The 17,999-nt window shown below is 25.8% G+C and overlaps 1 protein-coding gene across 1 annotated transcript; it reads left to right on the top strand.

Annotated features, from left to right (window-relative positions):
• Positions 1-978: 978 nt before the first annotated feature.
• J7T55_003103 (uncharacterized protein) lies at positions 979-6,098 on the top strand (the record flags this gene model as incomplete). Its single annotated transcript, XM_053138247.1, has 7 exons — positions 979-1,314; positions 1,376-2,530; positions 2,589-3,174; positions 3,233-4,385; positions 4,595-5,352; positions 5,428-5,921; positions 5,982-6,098. The coding sequence occupies 7 exons, from the start codon at positions 979-981 to the stop codon at positions 6,096-6,098; spliced, it is 4,599 nt and encodes a 1,532-aa protein (XP_052998970.1).
• Positions 6,099-17,999: the final 11,901 nt, after the last annotated feature.

Raw genomic sequence — 17,999 nt, 5'->3', positions numbered from 1 at the left:
CATCTCATCTTGTGGTCTGCATTTAATGCCCCCTTTCTTCGCCCCCTTGATCCCAGATCTCCATGCAGCGCTAAGTCAACGGCCGTGGGGAAATGGAGAAATAGCAGGGGGGGTTTGCATTCCGGCTAAATTCAATTGTTTTCCCCAGATGCTCCCCCGCATTGGGTCTGCTCAGCGTCATCTCCGAACTGACGTCCACCCTTGACACTCGTCGGGGAGACATTACTTTCGTGTCAATTATCTCCGAGCATTGTTCGTGGATGTTTCCGAGTCCAGAGTCCAGGACCAATGGCCATCTACGTCCGTTTCAGTCGCACAAGGACAATCTATACAATGGAACAGAAATTCGGCAAGTTCCCGACTTGTCTATCTCCAAGATCGATGGTAGCATCATCATAGAATTAAATGATTTTCGTGCAGCTCTCCCGTGACGGGGATCCGGATGCGAGAGACGCTGTTGCTACCTCGCGGATGTGAGGCCAGGATTCCGCCTTGATGTGCGCTTCCACCTTCCCTTTACCCGCCATTCCGGCAAGGCGGCCGGGTCTCTTAACACCTTCAGCTTGGGAGAACTCCCAAGATTGCCAATGCTAGTGCGTTGGCGTTCTCCATTTCTTTGTTTACCCAGCAGCATGGTACCCGACCGAGGCTGCACCCGCGAGCTAGGCAAGCTGCTCAGCCGCTGGCCCAACTTCACCGCGTCGTACCATGGTCTCCCCGGGATGTGGTATTTACCCCAAGGTGGGGTGGAGACTCCTACTATTTCCTTTAGTCTGGGGTGGCATATATATCAGGTCTGCTCGTGATCTTTGCTTCGTGTATATGATGGTTTTCTCGTCACCGGTAGTCAGTGGCGGAATATTGCACCCCACAGGCAAGCAAGATCGTGAGTGAAGCTGCTCTCGAGCTTCACCTTTCTCTTCGACCATCCAGCTCTGATCGGCGCGGAAGACCCTTCCGTAGAGCTAGTCGCCAACGATGAAGTCAGAACTCATCCTCGCGCTTTGTACCGCGTTGCCACTTGTTGCCGCCCTTGGTCAGAAACCCGTCATCTCTTTTCAAGGCTCAGACGGAGACTTGCAAATAGCTGGAGGTCCCATTTCCGCCGGTCAAATCCTGGTCTCAGATAATGACTACTGGGGCGTCATCCGAGCAGCTGGGGACCTGGCTGCCGATTTTGGCAGGGTCACAGGCACGAACTACACACTGAGCACTGGTACCAGGGCCTCAAACTCTACGTTTGGAAATGGCACCAGCAGTGCTTCCGCTGCCTTGTACTCGTTTAATCCGGTGAACAACCAGAACAACACAGTCGTGAGTTGACCTTGATTTTGTGGACAACAGCGTGAGCCCGAAGCTTATTAAGTGCACCTAGTATTCCACCACTGCGCCTGAACATTTTACGGGACCAAGCTACGCTGATCCAGATCTGCCATCTGTGGTAGTTATTGCTGGAACCATTGGTAGCAGTACTCTGATAGACGCCCTCGTCTCGTCAGGCGCGATAGACGTGTCGGAAATCGAAGGACAATGGGAGTCCTTCACGTCTCAGCTGGTATCAAGCCCAACCGACGGCGTATCCCAAGCTCTGGTCATCGCAGGCAGCGATCCTCGGGGTACCATATATGGGCTTTACGACGTTTCCGAACAGATCGGTGTGTCCCCGTGGTACTTCTGGGCCGACACGCCCGTGCGACAGAACACAGACATCTTTGTCCCTGGCAACCTGACCAAGGTTCAGGGTTCGCCCTCAGTGAAGTACCGTGGCATCTTTCTGAACGACGAGCAACCAGGCCTCACGAACTGGGTTGCGACCAACTTCGACGACGCTGAGAATGGCGCAGCGGGATACGGTCCGGAGTTCTATGCTCACGTCCTCGAGCTCATCCTCCGCCTGAGAGCAAATTATCTGTGGCCGACCGTGTGGGCATCGATGTACGAGGTTGACTTTCCGCAGAATCAGCCACTTGCGGACGCATATGAGGTCGTTCTTGGGAGCTCACACACTGAGCCGTTGATGCGAGCACAGAACGAGTTCCAGAACTTTTACCCCGGTGCTTGGGCCTACAATCTCAACAATGCTACCATCGACGAGTACTTCCGCTATGGCGTGCAGCGTGCCAAGCCGTATGCCCGGAACTCGCTCTTCACGATGGGAATGCGTGGTACGGGTGACACAGCTATTGAAGGCCTGGGCGTGGACAAGATCGTCTCAATGCTAGAGACGCTGGTGCATAATCAGCAGGAGATCATCAGTGAAGGTCTCGATGGGGTGAACATTTCCACAGTGCCGCAAATGTGGTGCCTGTACAAGGAGGTGCAGACTTACATATTCGATGGCCTGCAGGTCCCCGATGATATCACGCTGCTGTGGGCGGACGATAACTGGGGAAACATCAGGCGTTTCCCGCTTGCGAATGAGACCGGCCGAGCTGGTGGTGCCGGAGTGTACTACCACTTCGACTATGTTGGTGACCCAAGAAACTACAAGTGGATCAACACGGCGCAGTTGGCCAAGACCGCGGAGCAGGTAAGTCTATTAGACCCGGATGAAGTGAGTGAGAACATGGTGTCTGACATCAGAATAGTTGCACATGGCTTACTCACGTGGCGCTGATCGCATCTGGATCGTGAACGTTGGTGATCTGAAGCCCGTTGAGATCCCAATCAGCCACTTCTTGGACATGGCCTACGACGCGGAGACCTGGAATGTCGACAGCGTCGCGGACTGGTCCACGGCTTGGGCAGCGCGAGAGTTTGGCCCTGAAATGGCGGCAAATATTTCATCCTTGATGATTCAGTACGGAATGATGGCGAACCGCCGCAAGTTCGAGCTGATCGAGCCAGAGTCGTACAGTGTCATCAACTACAACGAGGGCGATGCCGTGCTCGCGGAGTGGGCTGCGCTCCAGTCCCAGGCTGAGACTGTGTATGATTCTCTAGACGAAGCTACACAACCGTCGTTCTTCCAGATGGTGCTTCATCCGATTACAGGAGGAAATATTGTCAACCAGATATACATCCAGTCAGCGAAGAATATGCTTTACGCTGGCCAGAAGCGCAACTCGGCCAACCCCAAGATGACGGAGGTCTTCGATCTCAGTGCTGCTGATTCAGACTTGACCGATAGGTGGGATGAGATGCTGGACGGGAAGTGGGCACATATACTTGACCGTAAGTATTTCGTCAAGTTGTAGATGACTGGAAGGAAGCTGACCGACGATCTCATCAGAAACGCATCTTGGCTATGACGGATACTGGCAGCAGCCCATGCGAAATTCGCTGCCCGCCATGAGCTACGTTCAGACGCAACGTGTCTCACTCGCTGGACACGTCGGCATCGGCGTCGAGGGCTCCAACGCAACAGTCCAAGGCGACGACAAGTACCACACAAACAGCGGCAATAGCCTTGCTGTGCCCCCGCTGGAACCTTATGGGCCTGCCACTCGATACTTCGAGGTCTTCTCCCGCGGCACAGAAAGCTGCACGTGGACTGCATCGCCTTGGGTCCCATATGTGAAGCTCTCTCAAGACACTGGCGTCGTCGGTCCTGACGGTGGCGACACCCGAGTGTACATCACGGTTGATTGGGCCAACGCCCCTGCTGCGCCGAACGTCACGACGGTGAATATCAATGTCACGAACTCATGCCGCTCGCTTGACAAGTATGGATACAAGAATCCTATCATCCAAGTGCCGGTGTACAGTCGTCTACCCCCCTCGAACTTCTCGGAAGGTTTCATCGAATCTGATGGGCACGTCGCCATCGAGGGGCCGAACTACCAAGCCGTCGTCCCAGGTACTGGCTCAGCAACCACGATTAACGGTTCCGCCGCCGAGAACGTCACCTACCACACATTCAGCGGCATCAGTCGCACTGGCGACGGTGTGGGCCTCGTACCCCAGGACCTGGAAAAGCTCTCCACCGATGCTGCTCCCGCGCTGGAGTACCAAATGTACCTCTTCAGCAACTCGTCTAAGGCCAACGTCACAGTCTGGATATCGCCATCACACAATTACCTTGGTGATGGCACGCCGCTACAATACGCCATCGACTTGTCTCCAGCAGGCTCGTCTTCGCCGACGAACTTGACAGTCGTCACGCCCGTTGGTCCCACTATTGGGCAGAACCTACCGGCAGGCTGGGGATATGCTGTGGCGGATGGTGTCTGGGGCAAAACGGGCAACTACACCACCAGCTCCTTCAACGTGCCGCAAGAGGGCGCTTATACCTTGCGTGTCTGGGCTTTAATGCCTAGTATTATTGTGCAAAAGGTAGTCGTTGACCTGGGAGGGGTGAGGCCCAGTTACCTTGGTCCCCCGCAAAGCTTCCTGTTGGGAAGCGATGAGCTGGGGACATATAATGGTACCACTGTGTTCTCAGTGTAATGCTTTATTTCTTGCAAGTAGTTGAATTATATTTTACACCTCTATGTGTCCACGTGTCACGTTGAGTCCTAAGTCGTTGCCTGCAAGTGGAACAATGGCTTGTGCTTCACATACACAGGTCACTTATAGCCTGCAAGGGTTGTTCGCCTGCAGGGCTTTGTCTAGATCTAGCTTGTGGATAGCTCAGCAGCTTCGGACCATGTAGCAACCCCCATACCCATATCCCCTCCCTGACTTGGCCCATGGCATTTATACGGAGCCTATCTGCAAATGCACCAGCCTTCCACGCAAACAACCTCTTATCCGTCAACAGCGCTTTACGCGTGCTTGGAATATCGAGTCCTCGTCCAGTCGCAACCACACGGCAATATCATCACAATATTAAGGACTCATCTATCGCAATGGCCCACGACGCGACGAAAGAATCACACGTGGACCCAGGCGAATTGTCCCCACGGTCCTCGCCAGCGACAGTGCGTGCTGTCCAGCCCGCCATCGCGACCAGTTTTCCTCGATTCGCGTCGCTGCCTGAGGAAATCCGTCGCCTCATTTGGCAACATGCTTGCCTTCCGATTAAGATGCACTTCCTACGCTTCCCAAACCACTGCTCTCTACCAGGTGTTGGCCAGTTGACAAATCCAGCCGATGCACCAAGCTTCAGCTATGACGGTGTACGCGATGATCTCGCAATTCTCATCAGGAACTCTGAAAATTACCAGAACAAGTGGGGAATTCCAGGATCTCGCAAGTTTCGAAGGTTTTTCTGGCGGCGCGATTTGAATTTAATCAGCGCTGTTTGCCCAGAGGCTCGCGATGCTTATCTCAATCTAGTCAATCAGAATCGACTGGAGCTCAAGAAAGGAGCCGTTGTCAATGAATCTCGAGATATCTTCCACTTCTCTTCTCACAATTACCAAAAACACGAGACTATGTTCCTCCTGACTATGAGACCGCGAATATCTCGTAAGTCTAGAGTTATTCTGTGCAATGGCCACTTGACTCAAGCGGTTTACCTTGGGTAGCTAACAAAATTCGAAGCAATCAATATCGCCATCGATGTCGGCATTGGTGTCCCAGATGCCAACATCACCCTTGCCGAAGCGGGCAGCGAAACGCATAGCGACCTGCCGCGGTGGCTTTCAAAGGCTATTGAGTGGGGCCGGGAGGCAAAAGAGGGCTATAACAATAGTCCTGCAACCAGCTTGACCCCGTCGATTGATGACCTGGGAATCAACCTGGAGAACCTGCGAACTATTTTCCTACTCGACCATGGTATCAAGCTTCGACACCACCCCCAAGACGATGGCGATGACTACGTCCCGCCTGGTCGAAAGTCAATCGGCAGAACAATTACGTCCAGTCCAACGCCTTTGGTTCATCAGTACAATATCCTCGCTCATGGTATGGAGGGCCGGTTCTACGGACTCAGCCCAGAAAGGGAGGATGTCATGAAGAACTGGGATGTGCCAGCATATGTATGGCCCATATTGGAGAAGATCAAGAAGATTGTCGGAACGTCTGATGACTGGAAGGTCAACATTTATCTGATGGCTTTTATCAGCAAGAAGACCCGATAGCATCGTCGTGTATAGGAGAACTTCGGAAAGTGGAAGAGCAGCGGTGAGAGAAATTGTCAAGGCAAATTCTGTCTGAACCGAAATACTGGCAAGACGCAACCAAGCTCAGCTGATGACAATCGACTTGTCTAAGTCTCCGAAAAAGATGAGAGACTAAATTCACAATGATGAGCTCACACATTGGAACATCTTGTTTTTGGGTGAAACCCCGGGACACTGGAGAGGACGAAATTGTGTATAGAACTTGCTATTCACTGGCTATCTCATCTCCCTGTAGCTAAGTGTTTTAGAATCAAGTCTTTTGTCAAACATTGACTCCGTGGTGACTTTTGAAAACATGATTTTGGGGACGACCACCCAAGTAAAGGTCCTTATTGGCAGCCTCGCTCTGGAGTCTTGCTGCCTTTAAGCATTAAAAACAGGCAACTATAGAGAATAAAGTATATACTATAGGAGCCCGCTTTACTAATCCTTTAAGGTATTTAAAAGTATATTAGCAAGGGGATAACAAAATATTAAAAATAAAAGCTTTTAAAAGAAATAAAAAGCATTTAGGCTTTAATTAGAATATAAATATTACAATTATATATAATAAATATTAAATTTAAAAAAATATAAGTTAATTTATTTATAAAAATTATAATTAAAACAATACTTTTTTAAAGTCTTTATTTAAGATTTATTTTTTAATTATATAAGCTTAAAGCTTACCTTATACTTTATAATATATCCCTTTTTAAGTTTTTGCTTAATAAAAAAAAGTAAAAGTTTATAACTAAAAATTTCCTAATATTAGTTTTTAATTAACTTTAATATATTAATATTTTCTTTTTTATATTTATTTCTTTTTATATTTAGTATAATTCTTTTTATATAATTTTTAATTTAAATTTACTTATTTTAATTCTTTTTTTAATTAAAGCTAATTAACTTTATAATTATAGCTTTTTATTTATAATAGTTAAGCTTAATTATAAGTATAAGTATTAAAACTAATACTTTAATTATATTAATAATAGCTTTTATAAATCTTTAAAGGTTAATTTATATTATTTTTACTTTAAGTAAGCTTTAATAAGTATTTAATTTTTTTAATATATTACTTTTAAATAAGTTTTTAAAAATATTAAAAATTCTTTTAATTATTTTTTTAATATTTAAAAAATTAAAACTAGTATTTAAAAAGAATTCTTTTTTTATTATTATAATATTACTATTATTTAGCTTTATATTATTTTTAATTATAAAGCTTTAACTAATATAATTATTAATAGAAAAAGGCTTTTTACTAATAAAGTTATATAGTATATTTTTTTATTATAATATTATATAAAAAGGCTAAAGTAATATATAAGAAAAGTATAATACTGTATAATAAGAATTAAAAGCTTAAGAGATATTTTTATAAAGGCTTAAGTGTATATTATTTTTATTTATAATTTAAAAATATACTTTGAACTAATTAGTACTATTTAGTTTATTAATAAATATTATATTTATTATAAAAGTTTTTTTTAAAATATAATAATTAATAACTTATTATAAATTTAGTTAGTTAAAATAGCTTTTTAACTTAACTTTAAATATAAGTATTATAAATTAGTTTTTAATATATATTTTCTTTTATATATTATATCTACTAATACTCTTTATTAGCTTAATAATTTTAAGCTGTATTTTAAAATTCTTTTTTTTTAAAGTTCTTAATATTTATTAAGTAAAATATAAAAAGCATTATTTAGCTATTTAATAGCTTTTTTAGTTTTATTAAGTTTTATTTAAATAATAAATATTTAAATTAAAGTTTTAGTATTTTATTTACTTATTTACTTTAGTTTATATTTTAAAATATAAAAAGCTTTTTAATTATTAAATACTTAGTTATTTATACTTTTATTTTTTTAAAAAAATATTTTTATATAGTTAATTATATACTACCTATATATAAAGGTTTCTTTTTATATTAAAATAAAAGCTTTATAAGTAGTTAATAGGGTTATATTAGTTTTAAGCTTTTTTATTAAATATTTAAAAAAATACTTTTTAATTATAATAAAATATTTAATATAATAGTTTATAAAAAGTAAGTATTTATTATTAAAAGCTGTTTTTTATTTTAATTATAAATTATATTAACTTAATAATTATATTTTATTATATTTATTATAATAATAATAAATTAATAATTATTAGTAATTTTTAAAAATTAGTATTATTTAAGTAAGTTTTATTTAAAGTTAATTAGCTTTTTAATTAAATAAATAATATTTTAAAAATTAAAAAGCTATTATTATAAAAATATTTAAATATAAGTAGTTTTTAATATTTTTTTTAAAGCTAGTATTCTTTTTATATTATAAAAATATATAGTAAAGTAAATTTAATATTATTAAAAAAGTAAATTTAATTTTATAAATAATTAAAGTTTAAGATATATAAAAGTAAAAGGAAAATATTATTAAAGTGTTTTATAAGTATTTTTACTTTTATTTATTTTATTATAGTTAAAAAATAATAATAAATAAAATAAAGTATTTATATTTTAAATATTTTTTATTTTAAAGCTATTTATTATAATTTTAATTTTAAATAGGTTTTTAAATAAGTTTATACTTTTTTTTTTATATAAAGTTTTAATAGTTTTTAATATTTATAGAGTTAGGAAAGTATATAGTATATAGGATATTATTAAAGTTTAAAATAAATAGAAGTTTTAAAATTATTTATTATAAGTTAGTATAGCTTTTATAAGCTAACTTAATAGTTAAAAAAGAAATATTAAGGTTTAAAATAATTTTATATTATAAAGGAAAGCTTTTTTAATTACTTTTTTTAAATAATAATATTTTTATAATTATAATTAAAAATTAAAAGTAAAAAAAAGAGTAATATTAAAATAAATAAAGTAAATAATAAAGAGAATATATAGAAAAAAGTAAAAAAAGTTTATTTTTTTTAAAAATATTATAAAAATATTTAAATTAAAAAAGAAAATAATAAAAAAATAAAGGTATAAAAAACTTTTATACTTTTAAAAACTATTATATAAGTAATTAAAAAGGAGAAAAAAGGAAAAGTAAAAAGTAGTAAAGAATAGTAAGTTTATTAAAAAGAGGTAATATATAAAGTTTAAAAATAAATTATACTTAATTTATTATAATACTTTTTTAAAAATTTCTTTTTAGTTAATAATATTTTCTTTTTAAAGCTTTAAGAACTAAATAAGTAAAGTTTTTTTAAAAAAAAAACTATTATTAATATTAAAAAAAAAGAAAAGAAATTTAGTAAAAAGGGGTATAATTAAACCTTTTTTATAGTTAAAATAGTTAGCTATTTAAAGTTAGTTTTTAAATAAGTTATTAAAAATTAAAATTTTTTAATTTATAATATTATTAGCTTAATAAAGTTAAATTTAAATATAAGTAAATTACTAGTTTTAATTAGTTAATTTACTTAAAGTTTATAAACCTTTTTTCCTACTTTATTTTTAAAAACTTAATTATTTTTTTCTTATTTTAGTATTTATTTTATTTTTAATAATAATAATAATTATAACTTTTTTTATAATTTTATTTTTTTTTTACTTTATTTTTAATTAAAAATTAAAAAAATATTTATATTATTAAATAATTCTTTTAGTAATAAGCTAAAGTAAAAGGAAAAAAGTAAAGCTGCTAGTATTTCTTTTTTTTTATTATTATTTTTTTTATTTTTAGTTTTTTATTTTACTTAAGCTATTTTAATTAAAAATAAGAGCATTTATACTTTCTTTAAGCTACTTAATTTTTTAAGTTTTTTTTAAATAAGGAAAATTTTTTTTATAATATTTTTATAAATAATATTAATATTTATTCTATTTATAATAAAAGTAAAAGGCTATATTTAGTTTAATAGTTAATAAATACTATTAATAAAAAGTAAGTTTTTAAACTTTTTATTTTATTTCTTTTTAATCTTAATTAAGTATAGCTTTATTTCTATATTAACTACTTTTTTATAAATAGTATAAATAATATTTTTATTAAGTATATTAATAAAAGCTTATATAAAAAGTATATATTAAATATATATAGTAATATTACTTTTTACTAAAACTAATACTTTTTAATTATTTTTTTTAAATATTAAAATACTTTTTTTTATAACTATTGCTTTAAGTAAATAAATAAAAGTTATATATTAATAAAGTGCTTTAAAAAAATACTTATTATAGTTTTTTTTTTTAAATATAAAAGTTTTAAAAATTTTATTAATAATACTTATACTAATTATATTTATTATATTAAAAAATATTTCTATACTTTTAGTAAATATAGCTACTTTTTCTTTATTTAATAAAGTATTACCTTTTTTAATTAAAATTTTACTAATATATTTCTTATTAATTTAATTATTAATATAAATATAGAAATTAATATAAAGTTTGAATTTAATAAAATATATAATAATAGCTTTTTTAATATATAAAGTAAATATTTAACGCTTATTAAAGTAAAAAAGGAAGATAATAAGCTATAAGAATAAAAAGTTAAATATAAATTAAAATAATATAATAGTTATAAGAATATTGCTGCTTTTAAGAGTTTTTTTAAAATATACATTAAGTAAAGTTAAAAAAAAAAAGGAGGGGTAATTGCAATAATTTTATATAAATAATATATTTCTACTTTTTTTAATATAATACTTAGGGCTTTAATTAAAGCTTAAGTATTTTAATAAAATAGTTTTTAAATTAAAAGAAACTTATATTTTAAAAAACTAATATATTATTTTAGTTATAATAAAGATAATAAAAGAAAATATTTAGCCTATTTTTAAATAAATAAATTAAGTTATATAAATAAAAAAGGGTTTTTAAAAAAATTATAAAAGGTTAAATAATAAAAAATATAAAAGTTGTTTATTTAAATAAGGGCTTATATATATATTTAAAAGTTATATTATAGTTTAAAGTTAAGTTTAAAGGTTATAGTATATAATTTTATTTATAAAGTATTATATAAGGGTTTTAATTTATTAAAGTTAAATTTAAATTTAAAATTATAAAAAGTTTTATTAAAGGTATAAATTATAATAGGTTAGTAGAATAATATATTAAATTAGTTTTAGTATTAATTATTATTTATATTATTTAATATAGTTATTATTAGTTTTAGTATAATAAAAAGATTAAAAGTAAAAATATTAAGTTTAAATATAATAGAATTAATAAAATTATAATTTTAAAATATTAGAATTTTTAGTTTTTATATTTTATTTAATTAAATAAATTTTTTTAACTATTTAAGTAGGAATATACTATTTAATATAATATTGTTAAAAGTTTTAAGTTTATATATATTTTTAAAAAGTATTTTAGTAATATAATATAGTTTAAGTTATTAATAGATTAATTTTTAAAATAAAAAGTAATTAGATTTTTATTATTTATTAATTATTAAAACTAAATTACTTTTTTTTAAAAGCTTTAATTAATAAAGGCTATAATATTTACTTTTTTTAATAGCTTTTTTTTTTTTATATAATAGTTTTTATAGTAGCTTTAATATTTTTTTTAGGCTAATTAGTATTTTTAATTAGAAATTTAAAGTATTTTAATAAGTTATATTTAAAGTTTATAATAGTATATATTAGATTAGGATTTCTATTTTAATAAAAAGAATTAATTTAAAGCTATAAAGTAAATAAAAGGGTATTTTTTTATATAATTTTTTTAATAATATTTAATTAGCAAATAAGGTATATAGCAAGATTTTTATTTACTTTATAGGGTTATTATTTATTATTTTTATAAATACTATAGTAATTAAAAAGTACTTATTTTTAATAATTTTATTAGCTTTAAAGTTATATGTTAATAATAAAATTTACTAGATATATAATAATTAAAGGTATTATATAAAGGTACTTATATTTTCTTAGCCTTTATTTATAATTACCTTTATTAAAAGGCCTTATTAAAAAAGAATTTTATTAATAAAAGATTATTTTAAATTTTAAATATTTATAATTTTTAATAATTAAACTTTAATTTATTTAATTAAGTTATACTTTACTTTTATTAGCTTATTATAACTTTAATTAAAAAGTAAGTATTAGATATTAATATATATTTTATAAAAAAGATAATTAGAAATTATAGTAATTATTTTATTATTAAAGGTTTAAATATTTTATTTATTATAATATAAATAGTTAGTAATAGCTTTTTTTATATCTTTATATAGCTTTTTTTAATAATATAAAGCTTTAATATAAAAGTAAGCTATATTTTTTTTATAATAGCTTATTAAAATATAATAATTTTAAAATATTTTAGCTTTTAAAATAAAGTTATTAATTATATATTTTTAAAGAAAATCTTTTTTAATATATTATTAAAAAGTTTAATTATAAATAATAAAAGCTATAGTTTTTTTTAGAAAACTGCTTTTTTTTTAAAATATTACTTTTATTAGTATAGTACTATTATATAAATATTTAATTATTTTTATAAACAATTTAAATTATTAAATTTTATTTATTAAAGCTAGCTTTTAATTAAAAGCTTTAAGGGTAAAAACTTAGTTAAATATTTTATTATATTATTCTTTAATATCCCTTTCTTTAACTTAATTATTAATATTAAAGGCTTTAAATAGCTTTTAAAATAGGGTATTAGCTATACTATTTTTTAAGCTTTTTATATACTAAACTATAAAGTTATAAGTTTTAATTATAGCTAGCTAATATATAATATATACTTTAAGAATATTAAAGGCTAACCCTTTAAGCTATTAAATAAAGATATTTAAATTTATTTTTAAAAAAAAAATAAATCTTATATAGGTAAAACTTTAGTTATTTAATAATATATAAAATAGTTTAATATTTATACTTTATAATATTATATATTTTTTTAGTATTAAATTATATTTTACTTTTAAAATAAATAAAGTATTTTTTGTTTTTATATTATTATATTAAGTAAATATTTTAGCTTTTTAAGCTAATATTAATTATAAAAATAATATTTTTAAAGCTATAATTAATATTAATTAAATATAGTTTGCTAATAATAATTATTTTAAATATATTTATAATAGTTTAGTATTTAAAAGTTTATTTAAATTTAGTATTTTTTTTAAAAAGGTTAAAAAATAGTTTAGTAATTTTCTTATATTCTAAAATTTAAACTTAATAAAAGTTAAAAAGCTTTATAAATAATTAAACCTTATTAATATTAAAATAAAATTTTTACTTTTTAATTTTAATAATTTTAATATTTATAAATATTTATTTTAAAATTTTATAAATAAATCTTATAAAATTAGCTTATTTTTAATATTATTAAGATTTTTTAATATTAATTCCTTTTTTAATAAGCTCTATATTATATAAAACCTTATTAAAATTTTTAATATACTTAATAATATACCTTTAAATACTTAAAAGTTTAATAATTAGTTTATTATTATAATTTATATTTATACTTTTAATAGTAATATTATTAAAAAAAGGATAATAAATATAAAAGATTAAGTTATAAAATAAGTATATTATACACTTTATAAACTAAATAATAAAATTAGTAATGCTTTAAAGTAACTTATATAATTAAAAAAGTTTAATTAAAATAGTAAAAGTTATAATATTTTAGTTTTTTTTATTAAATTTAATTAAATTATAGTTTAAAAAAAAGTTTAAAAAAAAAGAATTTTATATATTATAAATTTTTTAAAAAACCTATTAATAGTAAATAAAATAAAAATATTTTATATTATAACTTTATTTACTATAAAAATATTATTAATAAGTTAATAATTATTATCTTTTTTTTTAATTAAAAACTATAGGTTATAATATACTATTTAAAATTCCTTAATTATACTATTTACTTATTAATTATAAAGCATTTAAATTATAATTTTATAAAGATTTTTTTAAAATTATTATATTAAAAACTTAATAAGCTTTATATAGGATTATTTTAATATATTAAAGTAAAGTAATATTAGTACTAATTTGCTTAATATAAAACTAATTTTAAATTAAAGCTTTTTTTTAATTAAATAATAAATAAGTAAATATTTTTTTCTTTTTTATTAAAAACTTATTATAATTAAAATTTAAAATATTTAATAATTAATTAAAGGTTAAATAACTTTTTTCTTTAATATTTAAAAACTTTAAGTATACTTAGGAATTATATTTACTTTTTTAGCTAGTATTTATAATATTTACTATTTTAGTTTTATAGTAAAGTTTTTAGTTAATTATTTTTTTAAATATAGATTTATTTAAAAGAAAATTATTTATAAAATATATTTTATTAGTAACTTACTTATATAAGGTTTTAATTATAAAATATAAAGCTTTTTTTATAAATTAAATAAAACTTTTTAAGCTAAAGCTATTTATAAATTATTTTTATAAATATTATTATTATTATTAAAAATAAAAATTATATATATACTATAGCTTTAATTTTTTAATATTTTTATTTAAATAATCTTATTTTATTTTTTTATAAAAGTTTCTTATAAATAATACAGCTATATACTTAATATTTTTATTAAAAAACTAACTTAAAACTATATTTCCTTTCTTTAATAAATTTTTAGCTATAAAAGCATATATAAGGTTTTTAATTAGTATAAATAGTTAGTTAAGCCTAATAATATTAGCAAAAATTAACTAAATAGCTAAAAGGTATTTAAGTATAACCTTTATACCTTTAATAAAAGTAACTTAAAAGGGTTTTTAATTTCTTTTTTTTAACTTATATATAAGCCTTAAAAATTTTAGGATTATATATATAAAAGAATAACTATTTAATTACTTAAATAAAATATTTATATTAAAAAAAATAGTATTTTAAAAAAAATATAATTAGTTATTTTGTAAATAATATTATTAATAATAAAAAAAAACTACTTTTAATTTTTTAATATTAATATAAAGTTAGTTTTTTATAATACTAATTAAAATAAATATTTTTCTATTATATATTATAAAGTTTATATTATTAAATAATATAAAAGTTAATTTATTTTAATAATAGTAAAATAAAGGTATTAAATTTATTTTTATTTTAATATTTAAAAAAGTTAAAATAGAAAAACTAACTTTAAAGCTAATTTAAATTATTAAATAAGTTAAACTATAATATTTTTTATTAATAATATTTATTATAATTAAAAATATTAAGTTAATTTAATAATAAATAATTTACTTAGTTTTTTTAAAAAAAAAGTTTTTATAAAACCCTTTATAGCTACTAAAATTAATAACTTTTAAATTAAAAGCTTAATTAAAGTAAAAGTTAAAATTTTTTATTAGCTTAAATAATATTTTATTTATAATATAAGTATTATTATTTAAAGCTTATAAATATTTAATTAAGGTTTAGCTAATTTATTTAAAGATTAAAAGATTTATTATTTTAAGTTTAATTAATTTAATAAGAATAGCTTAAGCTACTTTTTTTTTAAAAGATAATATTAAAAAATGCTTTTTTTTATATTATTTTTTTAAATTCTTTTAAGTATTTTGTATTTAAGAAGTATTTAATATTTAATTAGAACTAATAGTTTATAGAAATGGGCTTATATTGTTTATAGATGTAGGAGGGTTTGTGAACTTGATATAGATTTCCTTATTTTACTAAATAGGAGGAAATTTAAATATAGCTTTATTATAATTAGTTTTAATAATATATTATTTTCTTTTTATTATATTTACTAATAAAATAAACTAACTTTAATTTTTAATTTATTTGAATTTTTCTTTAATAAGAATAGCTTTTTTAATATTATTATTTAATTTTATAAATATTAGCTTAATATTATTATTTTTTATTTTTAAATTATAAAGAGTATTTAGTATATTTAGTTAAGCCTTTTTTTTTTAAATTAAAGTTACTAGTAATAAGAGTTTAATACTTTTAAATATAAAAGAGGTTTATTTAGTTTTTTTAAAATAGAAGTTTTAATTAGCTTAATATATATTTTATTAGCTTATATTTAGCTTGATTTTAATATTTTTAAATATAAATAGAATTAAAATATTTAGCTAGCTTTTATTAAGCATTATTCTTTATTTTTAGAAATATTAAAGTATTTTTAAGCTTTAAGCTATAAAATAATTTAGTAGATTTAAGCTTTTAAAGTTTATTATAATTATATATATTATAATTAAGCAAGGTATATTTATAATAGATTTGCAAAAGCTTATCTTTTTTTAGCTAAACTATAAATATATTTAAATATTTATTTTTATTTAAAGAATTATTAATATTTAAAAAAGCTAAAATAAATAGTTTAACTAAATTAATTTATTTAAACCTTTTAAATTTAAGCTTATTTTTTTAATTATTATATATAATAACTTTTTAATTTTAATTTAGCTTTTTATATATATTTAAAGCTATTTAAGTAATATTATTAATAATTTATTATTACTAGTTTTATATATTAAGATTATTAAAATATATTTAGTTAAAGGCTTTTATAAATTTATTAATATTTAACTTTAATATTTTAATAGCTTTTTTAAGTTTTTTAATACTTTATAGCCTTTAATTAAATTTTATAAAAGTATTCTTTATTTATATTTAACTAATTTATTAATTTAATTTAGGTTTTTATAATTATATATTATTTTTATTATTTAGTATTAAATATTACTAAAACTTTATAGCTTTTTATAAATAATTAAAAAGAGTATAAATAGTAAAGTAGCAATTTTGCTTTATATATTTTATTTTTTAATTAAGAATTTTAAAAAGTATATATTTAAGGTTAATTTAAGTATAGTTCTTAATAGCTATATTATTTAAGCCTTTTTTTTTAAATTACTTTTTAATTTAAAATAGTAAGGTTTTATAAAAGGGCTAAGCTATATTAATAGTATTTTTAAATGTATTATTTAAGATTTAATTATAATTAGTAACTTTTTATTTTTATTTTTTAATATTATTACTAAAATTTTAGTAAAAAAGGCTTTTAATAATTTTTATTAAATTAATTTAAGAAATTTTATTATAAGCTTTAAAATATTATATTAATTTAAGCTTTTATATTAATTAAAATTGCTAATTTATAGTAACCTTTTTAATAGTATATAAAAGTTTTAAGCTAATATATTATTGCTTAAGGAGAAGTAAGATTTAATTATTATAATATATAAACTATTAAGTAGTTTACTTAAAACTATTAATATATTTAATAATATTAATATTAGTAAATTTTAGTATATTTATACTTTATAATAATAAAAGAAATATTTATACTATTATTATTAAGTTAATAATATATAAGTTTTAAATTATACTAATAAAAGGAATTTTTAGTAATTAAGTTAAAAATTATAGAGTTTAGCTATTATTATTTTTCTAATTAAGTAAAGTTAATAATAAGTTAAATTTTTTTATTTAATTACTTTTTTTTTTAATATTTTTTTTTTATATTTATTTATAATTAAAAGTTTAAGATAAAGAAAAAAAAGAATTATATTTTGCTAGTAAAATAATTAATAGTTAGCTAATAGTTTGTATAAGTATATTAAAAAGATTTTTATTCTTTATTATTTTAAAAAAAAAAAGGTTTTAATTACTTAAAAAGAGAAAGACTTTTAGTAAAACTATTACTTATAAATAAGCCTAAACTAAATATTTTTTTATTTATAAAGATTTAATTAAGTATAAAAGATAATAGTAAGTTTAAATAAAAATAATATAGTAAAATTAATAATAATATATTTTTAAATAAGTTGGTAAAATATATAAGTTAAATATTCCTTTATATACTTATTTAGTATAATAATAATAAGGTATTTAGATATAATTAAATATTTTTCCTTTTTTATTAAGTAATTTATAAATTTAAAATCTTTTAAATTTTAATTAAATATTAATAATTTTATTATAAGGTTTTAATAAACTAATAAATAAAACTTATTATTAAAGTTTTTTTTACTATTATTATTAAAATAAAGTAAATAAAATTTATTTTAAGTATTTTTTAATTTTTTTTATTTTAATAAAGTATAATA

The sequence above is a fragment of the Diaporthe amygdali genome (genome assembly GCF_026229845.1).
Source record: "Diaporthe amygdali strain CAA958 chromosome Unknown NODE_3_length_2959817_cov_65_330692, whole genome shotgun sequence".
NCBI lineage: Eukaryota > Fungi > Ascomycota > Sordariomycetes > Diaporthales > Diaporthaceae > Diaporthe > Diaporthe amygdali.
The sequence above is the reverse complement of the archived record's forward strand: the minus strand, read 5'-3'. Positions and strand labels throughout refer to the sequence as shown.